This window comes from Monodon monoceros, unplaced genomic scaffold (assembly GCF_005190385.1).
Source record: "Monodon monoceros isolate NGI ecotype Baffin Bay Population unplaced genomic scaffold, NGI_Narwhal_1 Super_Scaffold_19, whole genome shotgun sequence".
NCBI lineage: Eukaryota > Metazoa > Chordata > Mammalia > Artiodactyla > Monodontidae > Monodon > Monodon monoceros.
Window position 1 is genome coordinate 67,765,314 of NW_021703775.1, and position 21,952 is coordinate 67,787,265.

Here is a 21,952-nt window from a genome sequence, read left to right on the forward strand (position 1 = left end):
TTTATTAGACCCTCTTCATATGATCCTGATTTGACTGTGCCCTCTGCTCCTTTAGGGACCTGACGGATGGGTAAAATGCCATTTTCTGTGCTCTTTGGGCCACGTCTTGATGTCAAAGTCTATGCTTACTCATCCCACACCTGGAATAGTGCTTGGGGCGTGGTTCTAATAGCTAACACTTGTCAAGCATTTATTACGTACAAGGCACCGTTACCTGTATTGACTCAAATAATCCTCACAACAATCCCGTGATCCTCATCCCCATTTTATAGATGAGGAAACTAAGACCCAGAGAGGTTGGTTAACTTGCCCCAGATCACATGCCTTGTCAGCATGTGGCACGTGCCAACAGTGTGACTCTCAAACCTGCTATTGGGCTGCCTTCCTGTTTGCTGTTTGGGGAGTGATGTCTATTAGCCTCGGGAACCAAAAGAATCTGTTTCTTTGCCCACTCAGGAGCTCAGGTAGAATGGGCAGAAGGCGGAATGTAGGTCACCAAGGCAACCGATCACTTGGTGCACAGCTGGTGAGCCCTTGGGGCTGAGGTTCCACTGCTGGCAGAGAAAAGGGTAGGGTTGGCATGGGGCAATGTTTGAGGTACCAGATGAACTGGGAGGACTTGGAAGAATACCAGGTGGGTAGATCAGGCAGGAGATTCTGGGCAGAGGTGGAAGCTTCCCAAAGCAGGTGGGAAAACTCTTGAGGTGGCCCTCGCCTTTGCTAAACCTACATCCATCTGACCCGGACCAGCCTTCCGAGGCTTGTCTCTTGCTCCAGAGCCCAGGGTTTTAGCCTTGTCTCCGATCCTTTCTGCAGGTCTGTGCCAACATGCTCCCTCCCAAGACCATCAGAGATGGGGGAGGAGGGTGGGGTACCATTACCTCCTCTGCACCACCCCAGGTATCCACTGCCAAGGGCTGGGAGCCTCCGTTCCCTGGCTGTGCAATGAGAGCACGAGCTTTTTCTCATCAACCCCTGAAGCTCCCCGCTCCCCAGGGGGCCAGGGCAGGGCTGGACAGAGTGGGCAGGTCACCTCTCTGTGGTTTGTTGCAGGCCTTGACCTTCTTGACCAGAGATGAAATCCTGTGGTGAGTAGAGGGGGCCCCCTTTACCTCCCCTTGAGCTGAAGTCTTGCCCTGGTACAGCCTCACTCTGACCCTTGAGTACGGTCCCTGCTCAGAACAGCAGAGTCCTGGAGACGAGGCTGGCAGTGGCCAGGCAGAGACGGACCCCAACCCCGAGGGTCCAAGGTCATGATTCCCAGGGCCTGACTACAGTTGAGTGAAAAGTCAGGCCTTAGGTTGCTATGGGATCCAAGGCAAGGTTTCTTCATAGAATCACAGAGGTGGACAGGGCCTCTCTGGGATGATGAGTAAAAGGAGGAAAGGACTTAGGAAACAGGTCTGAAGCCCGTTTGGCTGCAGAATCCACTAGCTGGGTAAAGTTGATGCACTGTTGAATCTCTCGTAGCCCTCCCTTCCCTCCCAAGCTTTGCTTCAGTGCCTCTCAGCACTGGGAGTGTGGGTGAGCAGTCCACAGCCCCTGTTCTCATGCAGGTGATGGCCAGTGGGGAAGGCTCCAGGCCAAGACAACCATCACGAGGATCCCTCATGGGACTGCGGAGGGAGTAGACGGCATGGAGATGTGTGAGCGCTCGGCCCGGGCCAAGAGCTCAAACTTGTTAGAGGAATAAAGGAGCTTCACTAAGGCATTGGGGTGGGTGGGGTGAGGTTGGAGTGAGGAGACCATCCTTAGACCCACAGGGCTCTCTCCCCTCATTGTCTCAGCTTGGACTCACCCTCCCCAGCATCACGCCCAGCCTGGAAGCCATACTTCCCACTCAGGGTGCCAGGCGGGGCAATGATTCCGCCACAAGCATGAGACTCCCCAGGCACAGATGGGGGCTGAGAGATGGCGGGGGCACAGGGAGTGACAGAGACCAGGGATAGTCACGGGGTTACATCACTTTCACTTTAAAATGAATAGTTGCTCACTTTTTGAAATATAGAAAAATAGGACAAAACTCCAAATAACCAATATCCTACTACCCATATATCCCTTTTGATATTTTCTAAAAAGGAACACTTGAATAAAAATGAAATGAAAATTTAAAAGTAATATGTGAGCATGGCTAGAAAATTCAAGTAGCCTAGAAACTTCTAAGTGAAAAGTAAATGTCAGGGGCTTCCCTGGTGGCGCAGTGCTTGAGAGTCTGCCTGCCAATGCAGGGGACACGGGTTCGTGCCCTGGTCCGGGAAGATCCCACATGCTGCGGAGCGGCTGGGCCCGTGAGCCATGGCCGCGGAGCCTGCGCGTCCGGAGCCTGTGCTCTGCAATGGGAGAGGCCGCAACAGTGAGGGGCCCGCGTACCGCAAAAAAAAAAAAAAAAAAGAAAAAGTAAATGTCTCCCTCCCCTTCCCAGGCCTTCTCCCTGAAGATAGCCACTGTTCACAGTTACTTTCACATCGAGGCTTCCAGAAAAAATTTTCATAGATCTACATAAGCATCCTTCAAAAATTTTATCCCATTCATACTGTAGCACTTACCCATTTATAGTGAAGCATCATACTGTCCTCTACCTTTTTTTTTAGGTTTTTATGTTGGCTAGTTTTACATACAGCACATAGAGACCTGCCTCATTCTTTTTAATGGCTAAGGAGCATTCTTTCCTATAAAAGATATATCATTTATTTTACTACCCCGCCCATAATGTACACTTAAGTTGTTTATGGGTTTTAGTTCTACCAAGAATGTTATAGTAAACAAATATTTATGTATGAAGAGCTTATCCAACAGGTCAGATTAAATCCATAAGAGAGATTTCTAGCTATAGAAATGCTGGGCAAAGGGTGGCTATGTTTAAAATGTTGACAGGGATGACGGGATTGTGCTGTACCAATTTATTTTCTCAGCACTTGAGCATGAGTATGCCTGCTCCCCTCTCCATCCAGAAAGTTCAAAGACTCTCACATAGTCTTTGGGTCGCTAGGGCTCCTCACATGTGCCTCATGCACCTTGCCTCAGGGAGCTTCTGGAGCCTCCATTAAAATTAATAAGTAAACTAAGTTCTCCATTAAAACTAGTAAGTAAACTAAAAAAAAAAAAAAAAGGAAGACAAGGGCACCAGGAAACAGAGGATGTCAAACAATGGAATTACAAAGATGACAGTGAAGAAAAGCCCATGATACTGGTGCATGCAGCAGGCCTGAAAAGCAATGAGTCCAGATTAGAATTAAAGAGTTAGGAGTTCCAAGAGTGATGCCCCCAAGAAAACAAAATGAACCTATAGGTGGTGTAATGTATATAACCATGTTGAGAGGAACTTTACAGTTCTGCAGAAAGTTTTGGGATGAAATCATGATAGAAACACTGAAACCTAAGCAAAAGGAAGACAAAGTGATTATTAACTCTGGGAAAAACAAAGAGTCTTGCAAGAAAGAAAAATGTAATCACGTTGCACTAGGGAACTCAGCTGTGAGCAATGTTTGAATAATACATACATAATATGTAATAATATATACAAATGTAAAAATAATATGTATATAATAATAACATAAACACTGAATTTTGATTCAGGCAAATCATCTTATATTGGGAAGTTAGGGGAAGGAGAAGTAGTATACAGAGAGAGATAAATTCTCTCTTTTTTTTTAATAGTAAGAGGGCACAAAATAAAGTCTATAATGAAAAAAATACCAATAAACGGCAGTATCAGCACTGTCTTTAGAAATACTATGCAAATATTAAGGAAAAACCAAGAGAAATAGCAAATTTTTCTTTTAAATGCTGCCTCTGGAGAGCAGGGGTAAAAAGGTGGTATAGGACACTGGGTATTAGTGATATTAATTGTGAGCCTTATAGCGCTATTGGCTTTTTTAACCTATTTATCTGTCTTACTTTGGTAAACTAGACTGGTATATATAGGATGCTACAGTTTTTGTAAAATAAAGTGTTATACATACAATGCATATGCACACACACACAGAGAATACCTTAGGAACGGGACGCACACAGGCGCGCGCGCACGCGCTGACCTTAGGTCAGCTCCTCGGAGGGGACCTGGGCACTGACTACATTAGCGTTAGTGTGGACGCACTGTCTGTAACGTGAAGGGGCAGCTTCGATATGGGTGCCCAGCAGCACTTGCCGTGGCTCAGGGAGCAGATGGTACGTGATGCTCAGGGGAGAAAGCAGCCGTCATGGGCTGCCACGGCCAAGTTGAGCCTGACTAAGCTCCGATCACTTTTGAACAATTTTCCGACGTCACCTCTGACAACATGCTGTGATTTTCCTACAAACGTGACAAAGGAACGTGGATTGGTTGACTACACTTGGATGGAGTTAGCCAGTTGAAAAAAAGTGACCAAGAGACTGATAAACAGAGGTAATCTTTGCAGGAGAGTGCCTCTGCCCTTGTCTAAATGCTTTCCCACCTGTGGCTTGCATAGGGCATAAAGACCTGGTCACTGGATCTGCAGACGACACATAATGGGAGAGGCAGACCACATGTCACAGCTTCTTCCCAGTCCAGGGCTGCCTTGGCTCAGCTCTCCAAGAAGGGGTCTGTCCACCCTAAATTTCTAGCCTGTGGGAATCTCCTTTCACATCCCGTTGCTCTCTGAAAAGAGCTGGGTCCCTTTCATCCTCAGCTTTCAGGTCAGCCTTCTATGACTTCTGGTTAAATTTGCTGCCCTAGAAACTCCTGTCTTCCAGATGTCTCTTTGGGCTCCATGCACTGGCCCTCCAGGGCCCTCATCTTCAGCTGTGGCTCTAGACCCCGGGTCTGGGACCTGACTCAAAAAGGGCACGTGTGGCTTCCTTTAGACCTCTGTGGCTGGGTCTGGGTCAACCCAACTCAGTATGAGCAATTTGGATTATGCTGTATCACTCAGGGATGGCTCCTGACACGATCTAGGGCTCGGGGTGGATCTGACGTGGGAGCCTGAAGCCTTGCCCCTAGCTCCTGCTCAGGCTGACCTGGCCATAAGGCCCCTCTATCCTCTTAGCAACCTTGAGGTCCCCCAAATTTTCAGTCTCCAGGCCCCGTCCTGGCCATTAGCCCCTGGTCCTCCTGGAGCACCAGGAGGTCAGCAGGCAGAGTGGTTACACGCTCGCTTCCTGGAAGCCAAAGCCTGGAGTTCGAGGCTCAGCTTTGCCATTTACTTGCCGTGTGATCTTGAGCGAGTTTCTTACCCTCAGGGAGCCTCAGTTTCCACACTCACAAAAAGTGTCATATGTATCAACCTCACATGATTGTTACTAGGACAATAAGATGATCAAATCTGCGTCAGGAGTTAGAGCAGTGCCTGGCACAGGGATCGGCGCTGAGACTGTGGTAGCTGTTATTTTCATGGTATTATCACTTCCTTTTTGCAAATGAGGAAACTGGCTCAGAGAAATGAAGTGATTCGCCCAAAGTCACACAGCTTGGAAGTAGCAGATCATAGGACTAAAAGCCACATTTTTCAAGCTAAAGATAGGGCCATTTATAAAATACCTGCAGGCCGTTCCATGGGGCAAAGAACAATTGACCCCATGGGATGGGAGTGAAGCCCAGGTCGGGGAGCCCAGGCTGGGGTGGAAGGTGTGGAATTGGAGGCTTTCACTGGAGCCAGGTTCTCAGTGCTACCTGTATAATACAAATACAGAAGCATGTAGAACCTATAGGGGCCTGGGCCCCATGCTAGCCTTGAATGAGAATCTCTAGAGCTGAGTACGGATACTTTCACAAGCTCCTCACATGATTGTAATGTGGGACCCAGTAGAAAAAGGCTAAATTGGAGGGCCTCAGAGGCAAGGATTTGGACAGGATGCCAGAGAGGGGCCCAGAGTGCCTGCACTGGAGGATGGAGGGGGGTGACTGAGACTCATTGGACAGAGGGCAAACGGAGGCCCAGAGTGGACACGGCAGGTCCAAGTCCCGCAGAGCCCGCGGACAGCCCCTCCCCTTGTCTGGCCAGGTGTGGCCGGAGATGCAGCTTGGGTTGCTTGTTTTCTGGCAGGCGGGATGTGTGAGTTTTTCAAATGGCTTTGACTTTTGAGTCTATTAGTGATTAATTCAAAGCTCCATTTAGAGCTAGCTGATCCATATTTGGAGGAGCAGAACATTTTGTGGCAGCCGAGGCGCAGCCACGATTCATCTGCGGGCAGCCCACCCACTTGGCAGCCTGAGAAGGCACGAAGTCTGGGCAGGGCCCTCTCACAGCACCCCCTAACCCAGAAGGCTCTTCAGGGTGGGGGGTTGGGCCTGAGAGTCTTTCACCTGGGTGGGAGGTGGATCCTTTAGAGGTGGGCAGTACAGCCCAAAGAGCCTGGCTTAGGGTTCAGACCCCACTCTACCTCTTCCAAGCTGCATGACCTTGGGCAGACCCCTTCAACTCTCTGAGCCCCGGTTTACGCATCTACGGAAATGATCGCCCCTATACCTCTCACGCAGGGTTGCTGGGAAGATTCAATGAGCTAATATGCTTGGATGCACTCCGCACACAGAGCTTGGGACAAAAGAAGGGGGGTGGTAACGGCAGTGGAGGTTCCTTCTTTTCCCCCTGCAGTCCTTCTGAGACCTCCCTCTCTGGGCTCCTGGGGAAGGAGCTTTGGCGTCTGCAGCTCTGGCTTCACGCTTACCCCTGTGTGACCTTAGACAAGGCCAGTTAGTTTACCTCCTTGAGCCTCAGTTTCCTCGTTTGTAAAAGTGAGATAATGGTCCCTACCTTTCAAGATTGTTCTGCAGGTTCCACGAAAAACGTCCATGCGAGCTGGCAGCGTGCAGCAGTCACTCCCAGTGGAGGACCAGGGTGGGGGACGGCGGGAGTAGCCCACCCTGGGCAACGGCCATACAGGTGCCTGGCCTCAGAGAAGTCTTAAAAATTAATATAATGTACTGAAAGTCAGTCTGCTTTTTATCACCCCACAACAGCAATTCTAACAATGACAGTGATCAAATGCTCCTATGGACTGGGGCAGACCACTGCCAGCGCCCCTTCCCCTTGTAGGCCACTGGACCCTCCAGGGGCGATGGCTTTCCTCTCCTCCTTGCTGTCCTTCAGTGTCCCTCCTCCCACCCATACTCTCCTGGAGACTGTCTCTCCTCCCCCATTTCACACCCCACTTCTTGGCTCTCTCCCCAACTTGTCGGTGTAAAGTCTCTGGCGACAGTTGGGGCCCCATACAAGGCTGACAGAGTTCATTCTCCAGAATGTGGACTGGGGTGGGGGCCACAGGATGAGGGCTTCCCCTCCTGGCCGGGGGCAGAGTTCTCTCCTGCCTGCTTCCTCTTTGTGATCACACAGCCATTTCCCCCTCTACCTGCCTGTGCCTTGTAAACAAAATCCCTTGGAGCGGTGAGGAGGCCTGCAGACAGACATTGATTATTGGATCGATGGGGACAGTTGTTCAGTCCCACAGTCTGGAATCAGTGCACTGGCCTCGGGTGGCTGTGTGATTTGCTGGCTGCAGGCAGCTGGGTTCTAATCCTGGCTCGGCCACACCGACCGAATGACCTCTTTTCTCTGAGCTGAGTTGAGGGTGGGGCTGGACAGATGGCCTGTGGTGGCATGCTGACATCCCCAAGGCCCTGCTGGTTTCTCCATCGTAAATGAGGGGCTGGAGCGAGAGAGGACAGAAGTCCCTTCCGGTGCACTTGCAGGTTGTTCAGGCTACAGAGCACACATTCACATACCTTTCCTCGAGCCTGGTGTATCTTTGCATCCACCACGGTGTGCTGGGCACACTGGAGCACCAGGGATGTTTCTGGAAGGGTGGAATGATCTATAACTGTTTTCTCTGTGTCAGTTAATTCTGAGTCCCCTTCCTCCAAAGAGAGCCCGTGGGAGAGGGGACCTTCTGGTCCCCACTCCCAGCCCACCACGCCTCTCTTCTTAGCATCCACGACTCCTTCCTGAAGCTCTGTCCCCACGGGAAGTACTACAAGGAGGCCACCTTGACCATGGACCAGGTCAGCTCCCTGCCAGCTCTGAGGGTGAGTCCACGGGGTGGGGTGGAGGGGGTGGGGGCGGCCTCACTGGGATCTGCTGAGGCGCGGAAAGCACTGGTCTCAGTGTCCTCACCTGTGAAATGGGTGGAGTGGTGGGCCGGCTCAGATTCCATGTGCTCCCTGAGGCCCTGTGCACTCCAACAGGCTGTGTTTGCACGAGCTGCCAATCTTTTAGGGACCGTCCTTGAGCTTTTGTCCCTGTTGTGAAAAGACCCTGCCCTTCCCCCAGGGTGCCTGGAAGAGCCCAGAGGTGCACGAAAAGAGCTCCCCAATCACTCCTGAGATTTTAATTAAACTTTGTGCAAAGCATAGAGAGGCAATGCCAGGTTAACAAATCACAGCAGTGTCAGGCTTCCTGATTTTTCATTCAGATCTTGGCAGAATAATGGTTTGAAGGTGTCATTGTGCAATGAGAGCCCATCTTCATTTCTGTCTGGAGCAAGACAGGTTCAGAGAGCTGTGGGTGCCTCTTTAAAGAGGGCCGGGGGCGGGGTGGCAGGAGGGGTTCTGAGGGAGAGATGGTGGGCGGGGGAGGGGCAGCCCCTCCGAAGTGACAGGCCTGTTCTAGGGCAAAGACCGAGAAGGAACACATAGCCCGGGACTTGCAGTAGAGGCTGGAACTGAGAAGACGAGGGAACCAGAAGGGGTGTGGGATCTCGGGGGGAGCTGGGAGCAGAATCCTCAAAAAGGTGACATCATTGGAGAACGTGTCTATCCCAGATGCAAAATGGGGAGCCTGTCCTCCAGGGACCCCCTCCTCACACACACAGCCCTGCACACCCTCACACCCACAAACACTCAAACACAAGGTGGGGGACTTCTCCCAGACCTAGACTGAGAGGCAAGGCTGAATGGGGAGCTTCTGCCCTCCCCTCCCTGGGCAGGCGGTGGTGTCACTGTTCAGTCCCAGAATATCTGAATGCTAAGCTTGGAAAGAAACTTAGAAACCACCAGTCTAGCCACTTTCCAGTGTTCTCCACTCTGGTTTTATCCATCGGAAAACTGAATCCCCAAGAGGGAAACAGCTTACCCAGGGCCACATGACACGGCAGAGCCTGGAAGTCAGGCAGGACTCTGACCCCACGGCCGGGCCTGCACTTCCAATCAGGGCTTGGCTCAGTGCTGACATGTGTCTGGGGCTGCCAGGCGCCTTGGGGAGCAGCTGGCAAAGACCCGCCCTAGAGGGCTGGTACAGAGGGTGCTGCATGACCAGTGGCCCCAGCGCTCTGGATGGACCCAGCACACCCTAGTCACGCTTGGGGGCTCTGATCTGAGTCCCAGAGGAGAAATCACTGGACTAGGTCAGAGGGCTGGGTCCGGGCCCAGCTCCATCACACTCCACGGATGACACATCTCCCCTCTAAGTTTAATCTCCGGTCTGTAAAATAACATGCACACCCTGCGCTGTGTAACAGACCTTGCAGGGATGAGCCATGGTCCTCTGCAGCCTCCATTTTGCTCGCCTTCCTCTCCCTTTTCTTGGGGTCTGGGGTGGGGCTGCCAAGGCTGGAGAAGAATGGAGGAGGGGCAGATGGGCACTTGGGCAACAACCCCGGGTGGTCTGGGGTCTGCTTGGCCGCGGGCTCATCACCTGGCAGACAAGGGCTGGGGGCCGATGCAGCAGAAATGTCAGGCTACTGTAAAGTGCTGTGATGTGTGAGGGGCTGTGGGCGGACCACCGCCCCAGGGCGAGGCCACAATCTGGGTCATCTCTGGAGCCCTAGAGCCCCAGGAGTTTGTTCACTGGACAGTGGCTGGGGACTGAGACGGGGTCTTGGGACGAGAGTAATTTTACATTTCTTATTTCATCCTTCTAAACGGTCATTAGTTTATTCTATCCTACAAATAAAAACCACATCATTGCAGAAAAACTGGAAAACACAGACAGAGAAGCAAAAATATGGTAAAAATCATCACGTAGCCTACCTCAGGGTATGACTGTCATGATCATCTTGCCTTATTTCTTTCCACACTTTTTTTTTAATGTGGATATATAAGTGTTTATTGGGATCACACTGACTTTTTTGCTTGTTGCTTTTTTTTTTCTTCCCCTTTTTAGTTTCTTTGTTGCTTTTCCAACTGGTTCTGAACAACCAGTACCATCTCATGAATTGAGGACACGGAGCCTTTGCCACATCTAGAGAACTAGGGGACAGGGCATAGGGCCAGGACCGGAAGAGCTGGCTTTGAACTCACTTGCTAGGCAAGTGATCTCAAGCAAGTCACTTCACAAAAGGAATGATTGAGGGTGAGGGGGAAGCAAATAGACCCCAGCAAAAGACTAGGAGGGAGGGGTGCAGCGTGGAGCTGTTTTCCTGCAAGTGAAAGGCCTGGCTCTAGGTGCTCCCAGGCATAGGCATGGGTCCAAGGACGTAGGTTTCTCCACAGTAGAAGGAAGCACTTTTTAATCATCAGAGCTGCATGCAGAGGGAATGAGCTCCCTGTCCCTGACGGGCACCAAGCGGGAGGCTGGCCAAGCATTCAGCTGGGGTGTTCTAGCACACACCTAGGTATCAGAGGAGACTGGACTGCGTGCACTGGTGCCCTCCTCACCCTCCGGGTCTGAGGTTCTGATTCTACCCTGGAGCTTGGTCTTACTCTCCTTTGTGTCATCTACCACAGTGTGTCCCAGACTTTGGACTTCATAGTCCGATAAAATCCACCACCCCCCCACTCAAAAAATTATTATTTTGAGGAAGGACTAGCTAGAAATGCCAACTTTCCAATTTTGCAAGTAAGGACTTAAAACATGTCTCCACAATCATCATTTCATTTTTAAAAGATGTTCATTTTAGAACAAAAACGTAAGAAGGATCTAATCCCAGAAGCAATAACAGTTCTTTCCACACACATCCCCTTTTGTTCTTATTTTTCTCCCTCTGTTACTGGTTGTCAGGAACTTTGTCCCTGATCATGCCTGGTCCTCAGACTAGCATTTGGGGTTTTAGATCCAGGAATTAAGTTTCCGTCTGTGCCTTTCCTATCTCGGTCGAAGCAGAAAGCTGACTTCCCAAAAGGAGCAAGGAGAGGGTTGATGGGAGGTGGGGCCCCAAGTGTCCCCGTGTCCTCTGCGGCCCCAAGGACGGGAGCTGGGTGACTCACCCTGCCCAGAACACATCTCTGGAAAAGCATTGAGAACGGGGCCCCAGGGAGCTCTGGGTACTGGTATTACTTGGCTCAGGGTCCTGAGTGATCTGGGAAGAAAGTTCTGTTTTCTTAACTTGGATTCACTCGTGGAAAAAGTAGGTTGGTTAATATTGGGAAGCGTCTGTCTGTCAGCGGAGGGCAAGGCAACAGCGGCCTGGGCAGCAGAGGCTAGCGGAAAAGCCTGACCACAGGAAGGCCCTGCTGGGCCAGGACGCACTGCCCCTTTTTACCGAGAAGTTTCTGTTTTCTTTTTGTCTGCCGCTCTGTTTGGTGTATTTAGAAGTGAATTAGCTCAGTGTTTCTGTTCTTGTAAATAATGATCTTGCTTTCTGTAAACATGAATGAGGAGTGGCATGGTGTGACCCGCCTGGGTTTCTAGTTTCTGGGACCAGGACAGCCAGCAGCAAGACCTGGGGGGAAGGTACTGGGGTCTCACAGGGGGTCTGGTGGAAGCTCCCACACTGAACAGGGCCACCGCGCACCTCCGGCCTCTTCCCACCTCCCTTTCTGGGGTTCCTGCAGGCAGGTGGTCTGTACACAGCCTGGTGCCTACTACGTTTTATCCCAGCATCAACTCTGTAAAAGCACTGAGAGGCTTGGGAACCCGTCCGAGGTGTCAGGAGACGTTCCAGGTATGGCTCCTAAGGTTTCAGCTCCAGCGTGGTTTCCATCCATCCCCAGTTTTTCTGGGCCTTTCGGAGGCCTGCCTATAGGCTACTTAGAATAGCTTGCAATAAACTCACTCCCGTCTCTTCTCGTGTATATTTCATCTTCCTCCCTTTGCTCTTTCTCCTGGGAGTTTTCCTCAACTTTATCTTCATGTCCAATTTAGTTTTTCACTTCTGCCATCATGATTTTCGTTTCCAAGGGCTCATTTTTATTCTCTGTTTATTTCTCTTTCTTTTAATAGTATGCTCTCATTTTTACTGGATGTAATGTCTTCTCTGATTTGTAATCCAAGGTGCTTTTTTCCACTAGCTTGTTTGGGTCACCATCTCTCATGTCAGAAGCCTTCCTTGGGTACTTGGTAACTGTCTGCTCATAATTAAGAGTGGGAGGTGGTTGCTAAAAAGCTGTTTCAGAACTCCAGTCTCTGGGTGGGGTTCATCGACTGGGAGCTTCCCTGAAGGGTGAACTGAAGGGACCATTTCTTGAGGACAGTCAAGAACAGGAGGAAAGTTCTGGCTGTCAGGATCCTGGAGCTCAGCTGGGGAGGAATCACTGAGTAACCGCTGCTGTTCCCCTGTGTCCTCTGTCTTTGTGGGTCATGCCTCTAAAGACTGCTTTACTATAATTTTAGTGGGTATCGGAAGGGAATGAAAAGAGATGCAAGGGTTCAACCTGCTATCTTTATCCAGGATTGACACCTGATTTCCTGATATTCAGTAATACGTTTCAAAAATGTTTCCAAAACACCCACTCCTCATTGCTGCTGGGATCTTGAGGGTCTCAGAATCTTCCACGCAGACAGCAGCTGCCCCCAAACTTTTCTCCTGGAGAGCTCTCCACGTCCGACCTCCCAGATGCTCCGCTTGGCTGGTATCCTCAGAGCCTTGCTCCCTGCTGTCCCCTCCCGTCCCCACACCGCCCTGCAGCCCAGCCAGGCTGCTCGGGGAGCCCCCTCCCTCCGCACGGACCCCTGGGAAAGGTCACTCTTTGTCGTGTTGATTATCAGAGGGCAATTCCCACAGAGAAGAGACATTTTTTGGAGTCTGATGAATAGGGCTTCCCACACCCCGTCCTTATCCATTCACCCCAGGAGTAGTTATTAGGCATTTACTATATGTTGTATATGGAGTGAGGTCTTGGGGGCTTAGAAGGCCTTTCCTCAGCAAATTCAGGGATAAGAACAAACAGGAGAATCGCAAACCTTGGGGGCTTTGCAGAGCTCAGATTCTCGACTCCAGTGCCCAATGCTGGGGCCCAGAGAGGCTCACAAAGGCTACACGGTGGGCACAGTCCCTCCCAGAGAGACCCAGCCCAAGACACCTTGGTCATGCTGTTGGTGCCCCTCCCAACTTCTTAGGATGCTGAGCGGCTTCTGGGGCAGTCAGGCAAGTCTGGGCACAGCACCCCTCCCCAGGGGCCGGGGAAGGACCTCCCTAGCACTGTCCTGTGGCTGGGCCAGCGTCAGGGCTCAGCACTAGGGCGCTGCACTCAACTCTTCCGGCAGCCCTTGGCTGGCTGAGTCATTATCTGCCTTGACAGCTGGGGAAGCAGAGGGTCAAAGGGGGTAAGCAATTGGTCCAGTGAAAACTCTGTTATTATAAATGACCATCCTGCTCCGTCTGGCGGAGTCCCTGGCTGGAAGGGGTCCGAAAGGCCTTTGGGTTCTCTTCTTCCATGGGTGATGGCACACCCAGGAAGAATTGGAATCCACCTGTCCATCTGAGAAGCGGTTGGGGCCGAGGGATGGCAGTGACTGACTCTGGGGGTCTTCCTAGTGCAGTTGTGGATCAGCTTTGTCAGAGCCTTTTCATGGCCGCCTCGACAGATGAAAAATCTAAGGCCCACAGATGGGACATGACTGTTCAAGGTCAAGGGCCCATCAGAGCCTGCGCCAAGGTTGGAACCCACGCCTCCCGCTCCAGCCAGGCTACTTCCATGCGGCACGTTCTGAACTCCCACCACATCCTCGGGAAGCTCCGACTGAGGTTTGATCCCTATGAGGAGCTGGCCTGCCTGCCCCTAACATTCACCTCTTGGCTCCCATGAGCTCAGGGCTGTCCTCCGAGTGTACCACATTCAGCCAGAGAGCAGAGAACTGGACAAGGAGGGAAGGCAGCAGGCCAGGAGCGGGTGGGGCTGTGTTGCTCACCCACGGCCCAAGCCAGGACAGCTGGACCCAGTGATAATCCTCATGCTGTATTTAGGCCACTGCCCTGAACCCCTCCCTCCCCCGTAGATATTCTCCCTGGCTTGCTGAAAAAACAAAGAAGCAGATTGGATGGTTATAGCAATTCTACTTTCCAGCCCCAAACGTCCACTGCCATTAGCCGAGTGCCTCTTGGTTACAAGTCCTGTTCATACTCTGCCTTGTTTGCTTCTCACCACGTCTGTGAAGCACGGCGTACCTCCCTACACTACAGACGAGGAAGCCGAGTCTAAGTTAAAAGCTCTATCCACAGCCCCACAATTGGAAAAATGCATTTGCATCCAAGACCTGTTTGTTCCCCACACTGCTTCATCTACTAGGGAGGATGAAATCAAGGTTTCCAAGCAGGCAACACGTGTGGGTGTGTGTATGTATGTCTACATGTGTGTACATGTAGCAGGGGGAGGAAGGAGCATGGGGAGGAGCTGGCGGGCTGGACAGTTGGTGATTGAGGGGGGAATGGCTTTCCCATCTCTGGCTGGGTGACCTGCCGAGCCCACCCTTGGGTAGCAGATGACACATGTGTGCCTCGTGTACTAGGGAGGTTTGCACTTAGGTCCAACTCGTTTCGGGAGGGCACCTCCCAGAGCCCAGCCTCTCAGGCTCCTGAGGCAGGCCTGGGAATTGTCGGATTCCCTAGTCCCCAAGCCAGGCCCCACCCCTAGTGCCCGGACTCCCGCGTGAACAAATGTTCCACTGAGAAAGGAGAGAGAACAAAGGGCCGGGCCTGGCCTGCCAAGCACCCCAGCCCAGCCTCCCAGGCTCCCACCCCAGGCCCACCCCCACTCACAGGGCCTGAGGCCACTCTGAGCCTTTCATCTCATCGGCTGGCTCTCCCAGCCCTCCCTCCCAAGATAAATACTGGGGGTGACCTGGGGCCTCCCCACATGGAGCTGGCCAATGCAGCTCTCACCCACCCAGGGCTGTGGCCAGGGCCACCTCTGTCCATTCAGCAGAGTTAAGACAGCAGCCTCCCTGCCCCACCCCTTGCCAGCCCAGCCTGCCCTGAAATCTGTGCTGTGGCCTCGCACACACATCATCTCATTTAATCCTCAAAGTTATCCTCACAGCCCGCAAGCAGAGGATCAAAGGGGTCACACAGTTGATGAAAGGCAGTGGAGTCTCAACCTCCAGCACTCACTGCCCCCCCCGCCCCCCGCTGCGCCCCGAGAGGGAGGGTCCTAATTCCCTGATGCGGAGTCAGAGGTGGGAGGGCAATCTGGCAGCTGGCTCACTCCCCGCATTTTCAAGCATCATTAGATCTTTTTCTGACAACTTCATCAGTTAGCAGGGCTCAGAATTGGCAAAAATCCTTATTTAGACATTCAGCCAAAGAATTAAGAAGTGGTTCGTTTCAGAAAAAGCTCAGTGATGTAGGCCGCAGTCTCTACTCTGGCCTGAGCAGCCAGCGGCAGACCGATGGGATCTGGCCTCCAGCCTTGGCTGCAGTACAGACACCAGCAGCCTTGGGCGCGTCACTGCTCTTCTCAGGGCCTCAGTTTCCTCACCTTCCAAACGGATGCGTAATGCCTCCCTCGCAGGTAGTTAGGAAAGCCTGGACGGTAGGGGAGAGCCCTGCGTGCTGGTTTTAGCTTTTCCCTCCTCTGGCTGACTGGCCGTGGGCCAACTCCCTCCTCCTTGGCCTCAACTTTCCATCTAGACTCCAGGGCAAGTCAGAGGAGCGCCCCTAAGCTGGGGGCCGTGGGGCTGGAGGGAGCCTGTGGGATGGCCAAGGGCAGCCCTTCCCCCAGTGCACCCCAATGGATGATTCTGTACTTGCAGAGGCCTCTGGTTCGTACCTCTAGAAGGAGGCAATGTGTAGCCCTCTCCCTGCTTGCCTGGGTGCAATTTGCTCGACCCATGTTTCACATTGTGGCAGGGGGCAAGGGGCGGGGAGCGGAACTGGAGAGCGTTTGATGTTCATTTGTACGGAGCTTGACCATCCCCTACCGCCTCACATGTCGCATCTTATTGGACCTTGTCGCTGACCCTGGGAGGTAGCTATGGTGACTGTCTGCAGTTCGAAGCAGAATCAAACCAGGACGGTTGACCTCAAGTCCTACTCGCTTTGCTTCTTATCACATCTCTTCTGAGAGGTATTTCTCATCCAGCCACACCCACCTAGGCCTTTAATTCATTCTGTCGATGATCCATGTTTCTCCCAAATTTCAAATCTCCTAAGAGCACTGGCGAGGCAGTTGCCCCGTGGAGGGAGAGTGAACTCCAGAACGAGGCGGGCCTGAGTCTGAAGGCTTCAGGGCGAGTCACTCAACTCCTCAGAGCCTCGACTTCCTAACCTTTGAGATGGGAAGGACGAGCCCCCTTTTAGGGCATCGGGATCCGCTAAGACGCGTGCCCGGCCCTCTCCAGGTACATACACCATCCCATCGCTCTCCCCGTGCGCGCTACCTGGGAGTCAAGACGAGGTTGACCAGCGCGTTGCTGGAGGAGAAAGCAGAGGCCGTGGCAGGTGGAGGGCCTGTTGGTGGCAGAGCCAGCAGTGGCCAGGCAGGGACCAGGTGCCCCGAGTGCACTGACCGGCTCCGCTGGGCTCTGCCCACTGGGAAAGGCATTCACGTGGCTGAGGTGAGAAGTGAACCCGGGCTTCCTTCCAGAGGTGGTGCCTCCTCCCTCCCCACAGCAGGTGACACTGACGGGATCATTTTGAAAGTAGAGCTCACACCCGAATTCCCCAGTGGCCCAGAGGGAACAGGCTGCAGTGGGCTTGGGGACATGCTTGTCCAGCACCTTGGTCCCAGTCCTGCGCTCTCAGAGCACAAGATAAACAAACCCCATCTCAGCTTTTCAAGAGTCCCGGTCCCCAGGGCCCTTCTCAGCCTGCTGGCTTGAGGCTTTATTCCACTCATGTCTTTTCTGATAACTTCATTTGTGGCCCCAGAGACCTCAGGCTTGTTTAAAAATAGAAAAATAAACAACATTGTTCCTGAAGTGCCCCCACCCCGCTTCGGGCCTCCTAATGAGGTGCTGGCTGGGCTGGCTGGGGCTCTGTTCCCAGGATTTTCAACCCCCTGCAGGCCTTGGGCCCCTGCTGCCTCTGCTTCCCAGCGGCACGGGTGTGGGGGAGGGCTGGTGCCGCCTGCCTGGAGCTCTAGGCCAGCACAGCTCCGCACAGCTGGACCCATTCACCCAGGCAGAAGGCCAGGTCGGGCCCCTTGCAGGCCCAGCCACAGAAGGCCCTGCGAGGGAGCTTCCCCTCTTCTTAGCTCTGGCCTCAACCCCTAACAGAACACGGGCCCCTTCTGTGTGCTGGGCACTGGATGAGGCCCCCAGGATGCAGCCCCTCAAGTCTCCCAGGCACATCAGGCTTGTTGTTCAAAGTCCTGGACTGGCGTTTTCCTTTTCTGTGTGACCTCAGTTTTCCCCACGTGAAAAATGGACCTAATGACAGCAGCCCTGCCTACCTCGGAGGGTTTTATGCAGCCTGCGTGAGAAGATGGCTGTGAAAATGCTAAAATGCAACAGGCAGGTGGATGGGATTTCAGGCAGCTTCAGAGAGGAATAGCACCTGGAGGCAGGGAGCGTCTGTGCCCCTCTGAGTGGTGGGACCCCTCTGAGTCTTTTCTTTCTTTAATTTTTAATTAATGTAGAGTTGATTTACAGTGTTGTGTTAGTTTCTGCTGTACAGCAAAGTGATTCAGTTATACATATATATGTGTGTATATATATATATATTCTTGTTCATATTTTTTTCCATTATGGTGTATTACAGGATAGTGAATATAGTTCCCTCTGCAATATAGGAGAACCTTGTTGTTTATCCATCCTATATATAAGAGTTTGCATCTGCTAACCCCAAACTCCCAGTCCCTCCCTCTCCCACCTCCATCCCTTGACAATCACAGGTCAGTTCTCTATGTGTGTGAGTCTGTTTCTGTTTCACAGATATGTTCGTGTGTCTTGAATTTTAGATCCCACATATAAGTGATACCATATGGTATTTGTCTTTCTCTTTCTGACTTAACTTCATTTAGCATGATAATCTCTAGGTCCACCTGTGTTGCTGCAAATGGCTTTAATTCAGTCTTTTTTATGGCTAAGTAGTATTCCTTTATATATATATATACATATATATACCCCACATCTTTATGCATTCATCTGTCAACATTTAGGTTACTTCCATGTCTTGGCTATTGTCAACTGGGATTGCTGAGTGGCATTGCTGGTTCATATGGTAGTTCTATTTTTAGTTTTTTGAGGAACCTCTGTACTGTTCTCCATAGTGACTGCACCACTTTACATTCCCACCAACATGCGGAGTCTTTAAACACGAGCATCAACCTCACACCAGGGTTTAGATGGACGGGAGCAGTGTCCCTGGATAGCCACCAGGCTGGTGGAGGGACCCAAAGCCACACCACTGGGTAGGTGGCTAAGAAATGGGGGTGTTTCCCTTGAAGAAAGACTCGGGAGGACGTAACCCTCTTTACGAATTTGCTGGAGGGTGAAGGAGGAATTAGATGGGCTCCGAGGGTAACCCTAAGGTGCGAGGGAAAAGTGACCCTGGGGCTAAAATTCCTAAACAGATCGCACTCTTGGAAACAAGACTAGGCTCATCCTGGGATGAAGTGCCGGGGGACCAGGCTTCAGCTGTGGGTGGGCCGCTTGCCCAGGAAGTTGACGCAGAGACAGTGTCCTTCCATCAGCTGAAAGTCTCTGCATTCTGAGCCCCGGCCAGGCTCTGTGAGAGGAGTCACCCACCTCCCTCTTTCTCCCTGAGGCCAAATGCCAGAGGAAGCGCTCCCAGCAGGCTGACCCAGCGCTGAGGGGAACTGAAGCAGCTGCCGTGACCCAGACGCCACTTCTCAGGCAGCAGAAAAGTAGAACGTCAGAAATAGGTTCTCTTCGGAGATGGCTGGAGGCACCACCTTCATCCTGCCCCCCGGCTGCTCTGGATCCAGAGCCTCTCCCTTGTCCCGCCCCACGAGTACCCCCAGGACTCAAGCAGCCCCCCTCCAGGAGGGTAGTCAGCAAAACAGCTGGCGGGACAGCTCTGGGTCAGGGCCCAGCTCCTGCGTTGCACAAGCCGTGCCCTGCCTGGCCAGATGCTTCTGCTGCTGTTCTCCCGGGCAAAGGGCCTCCCAGGATAGGGAGACTCACCTGGGAGAGGGGACCAAAGTGGCTCCGCCTCCGTCCTCAGATGCCATCCTGCTTAGAGAGGCCTCAGAACCAGCAGGCGGAAAGAGAGGCCGGGGACCACGGTGCTTTCCCAGGCATACCAACAAAGAGGGTAGGACGGCAGCGCGAGAGAGCCGACAATGCTCTTCAAACCTGGTACAATTATCAGGAAAAATGAAAATTGCTCACTACTTGCTAGTTACCAACCTATGGCTGCATATTTTGGGATGTATCTGGAAAGGGACAGGCAGAGACCATGAGATGACCTGGGGCCTCCTTCCACCGAACTTCCATTCTCAGGAGCATTCCCTGCCGGGCCTTGAGAAGAGCAGCCCACTGCTCTCTGGGTCTGGGAGACAAGAGTGTAGATCTGCCTGGAGTCCAGCCCTTGCCCCATAGAAAGCAAAGCAGAAAAGAGAAGCAAAGCTCTTGCTTCCAACCTCTTAGGAGGAAAAGCTTGTTTACTTGCTTAGCAAATTGTCTCTGGAACTTACGTTCTTTTTTAATTTACTTTTTATTTATTGTTAAAATCATATGTTGACATTAAAATACATTTTCTAAAAATGAATTCCTTAGCACCCAACCATCCTAACAGAAGTTGTCATTTTTCTATTTTCTTTTGCCACTTTTCCCCCAAGCACACTTTATTTTACATCACTGCAGACAAACAGATATGATTTTATTTTGTGCTCTTTCTCCATTAGGCCTAAGTGTTTCTTCGTGTTGCTATGTGGTCTGTGTTGGCATCATTTTAATGGTTGCATAATTGCATTTAGTTCTGATTTACTAAACCATCCCCTCATTGCAGGCCATTAACATTGTTTCCAGGTTTGGATATATATTTTTTGATGCTATAAATACTTTTTCAATAAACATCCTCATGTATAACTTTCCTTATTTTTTAAAAATTATTTTCCTGTTTAGATTTCCAGGTTCTCCTTGGAGGCATGAGATAGATAGGGCCGTCCACTCTGGGAATCTGAACTCTGCAACCATTAAAATGATAATTATATTGACTATGTAGCAGCACGGAAAAACATTGACGTCTCATTGGGGGCGGGGCACAAAATAAGAAACTGGGCTGTTAGATATCCTTAACCCAAGTCAGTGATAAAAGATAGAGCCCTGTGACGCATCGCTAGAGACCACTCTCCAAGTTGACATAGATGCATAAATGTCATTTTGCACGCGGTTTTTCAGTAGGCACTTGTGTGTGTCGTCCAGTCCGTGTCCTCCATCCTCCATGAGGGTATTGTGTGAGCACTTCCCCAGATGTGCCGTGCGGCGGGGGCTGCAGAACTCCCAGTGGCTCCTGTGAGCCAGCATCGGCCCATCCTGTCACACCCCCTCAAATGCCGGGATTCGCAGGACACTTTTTACCCTTCCTCTTGGTCGTCTTTGAGCCGCATTAGCACCAGCCATAAGCGTGCTCTTGGCTCTCAGCCTGGACCCCTGTGGTGACCCAGGAGCTTGACATATCTGTGTGCATTTTTTTTGGTTTGTTTTCATTTTGATCCAGCGTCTTCCTGGAACACACTCTATGCAAAGAGCTCAGGTCTGAGGGTCAGACAGACCTGAGATCACATTCTTGCTCTTCCTCTTACTTGGTGAAGTTATAAAAGCTTTCTGCCCCTTGGTTTTCTTCATCTATACAATGGACTTAACAACATCTGCTGCTCGGGTTGATTTAAAGGATAAACGGGACAACTTACGTGCACGTGACTGACATAGCACCTGATACGCAGTAAATGTCTAACAAGCACCAGTTTCTCTCCTTCCTGCTTCTCTCCTTGGGCCCAAGGGAAAGTATGGATAAGGTGTAGTGCCCAGACGTCTGGCCAACAGTAGGTGCTCAGTGAACGCCTGGGTGATGATGAATCATGGCTGGCTGGCTGGGCCCTTAGCAGTCAAGGGCAGGCTGCTGGGGGTGGGCCGATGTTCCCAGGATACAGGGGGAAGAGCAGAATAGGAAGTTGGGGGTTTCAAAACTCCAATAATCCAAAATATCAGGGACTGAAATAACACAGGACCTTTGAGTTGCTTTGGTTTGGATTTTCAAAGAGTCACTGGACATCACAGGGAGAGAGAGTAGCAGCTGCGGGTGACAGAGGGGCTGTGGTGTGAGCCCATTTCAGTTTATATCAGTTGATTCAAAGTGGGGGCAAAATAGATCAACTGTTGTCACTTAGATGTATTAACAAAAGAGAAATTGTCATCCTGACGCAAAGATACACATTTTACAGAGTTCACAGGGGAATATGTTCCCAGGGTGCCTGGGGTGAGTGTCCCCAAACAGCTGCAAAGCAGCCCCGACACCATCTGAGGAGCCCTCCTGCTTATAGACAGGAAGGCAGCTTATAAACAGCGGGCCAGCACCAGGAGGGCTGGGGCCAGGGCAGCCCTGCCGCCCCATTCCCGCTCCCATGAGAAGCAGAGTGGCTCCTGATCCGGGCTCTCCTCTGAACTGCCTGCTACCTAGTCTGCCCTGGGGTGACATCATCGCCTTAGTCACCGCTTCCCGCTCCGCACAACCTGCCTTTAAAGTACAGGTACAGCTTGTGTTTTAACGGGTTTTCATATTGGCTGTTGGGAACTCTGTTTGCTTTTTCCACAGAAAAATAGCAATTTTTTTCTTGTTATCCTAGTAATTCCATAAAACAGCAAAGCTAGAGGACCGAACCAGGGAGTCGTTCATTCAACAATAGCACTTTATTTGGTGCTCTGGTAGAAGTGGTTTCCCTCAGAAGGGCTAAGGTGGTAAATGGAAACATTTCCTAAATAAATCTGGCAGAAACTGGACG

General features: G+C 51.5%; 1 protein-coding gene across 1 annotated transcript in view; it reads left to right on the plus strand.

Moving 5' to 3' along the window:
• Nucleotides 1–525: 525 nt before the first annotated feature.
• CIB4 (calcium and integrin binding family member 4) overlaps nt 526–21,952 on the plus strand; it is a 45,306-nt gene continuing 23,879 nt past the window's right edge. Inside the window, exons 1-3 of the mRNA XM_029232371.1 lie at nt 526–634; nt 1,054–1,088; nt 7,882–7,978. Coding sequence (XP_029088204.1) covers nt 581–634; nt 1,054–1,088; nt 7,882–7,978 — 186 coding nt within the window. The 5' untranslated portion in view covers nt 526–580. The remainder of the gene's footprint in view (nt 635–1,053; nt 1,089–7,881; nt 7,979–21,952) is intronic.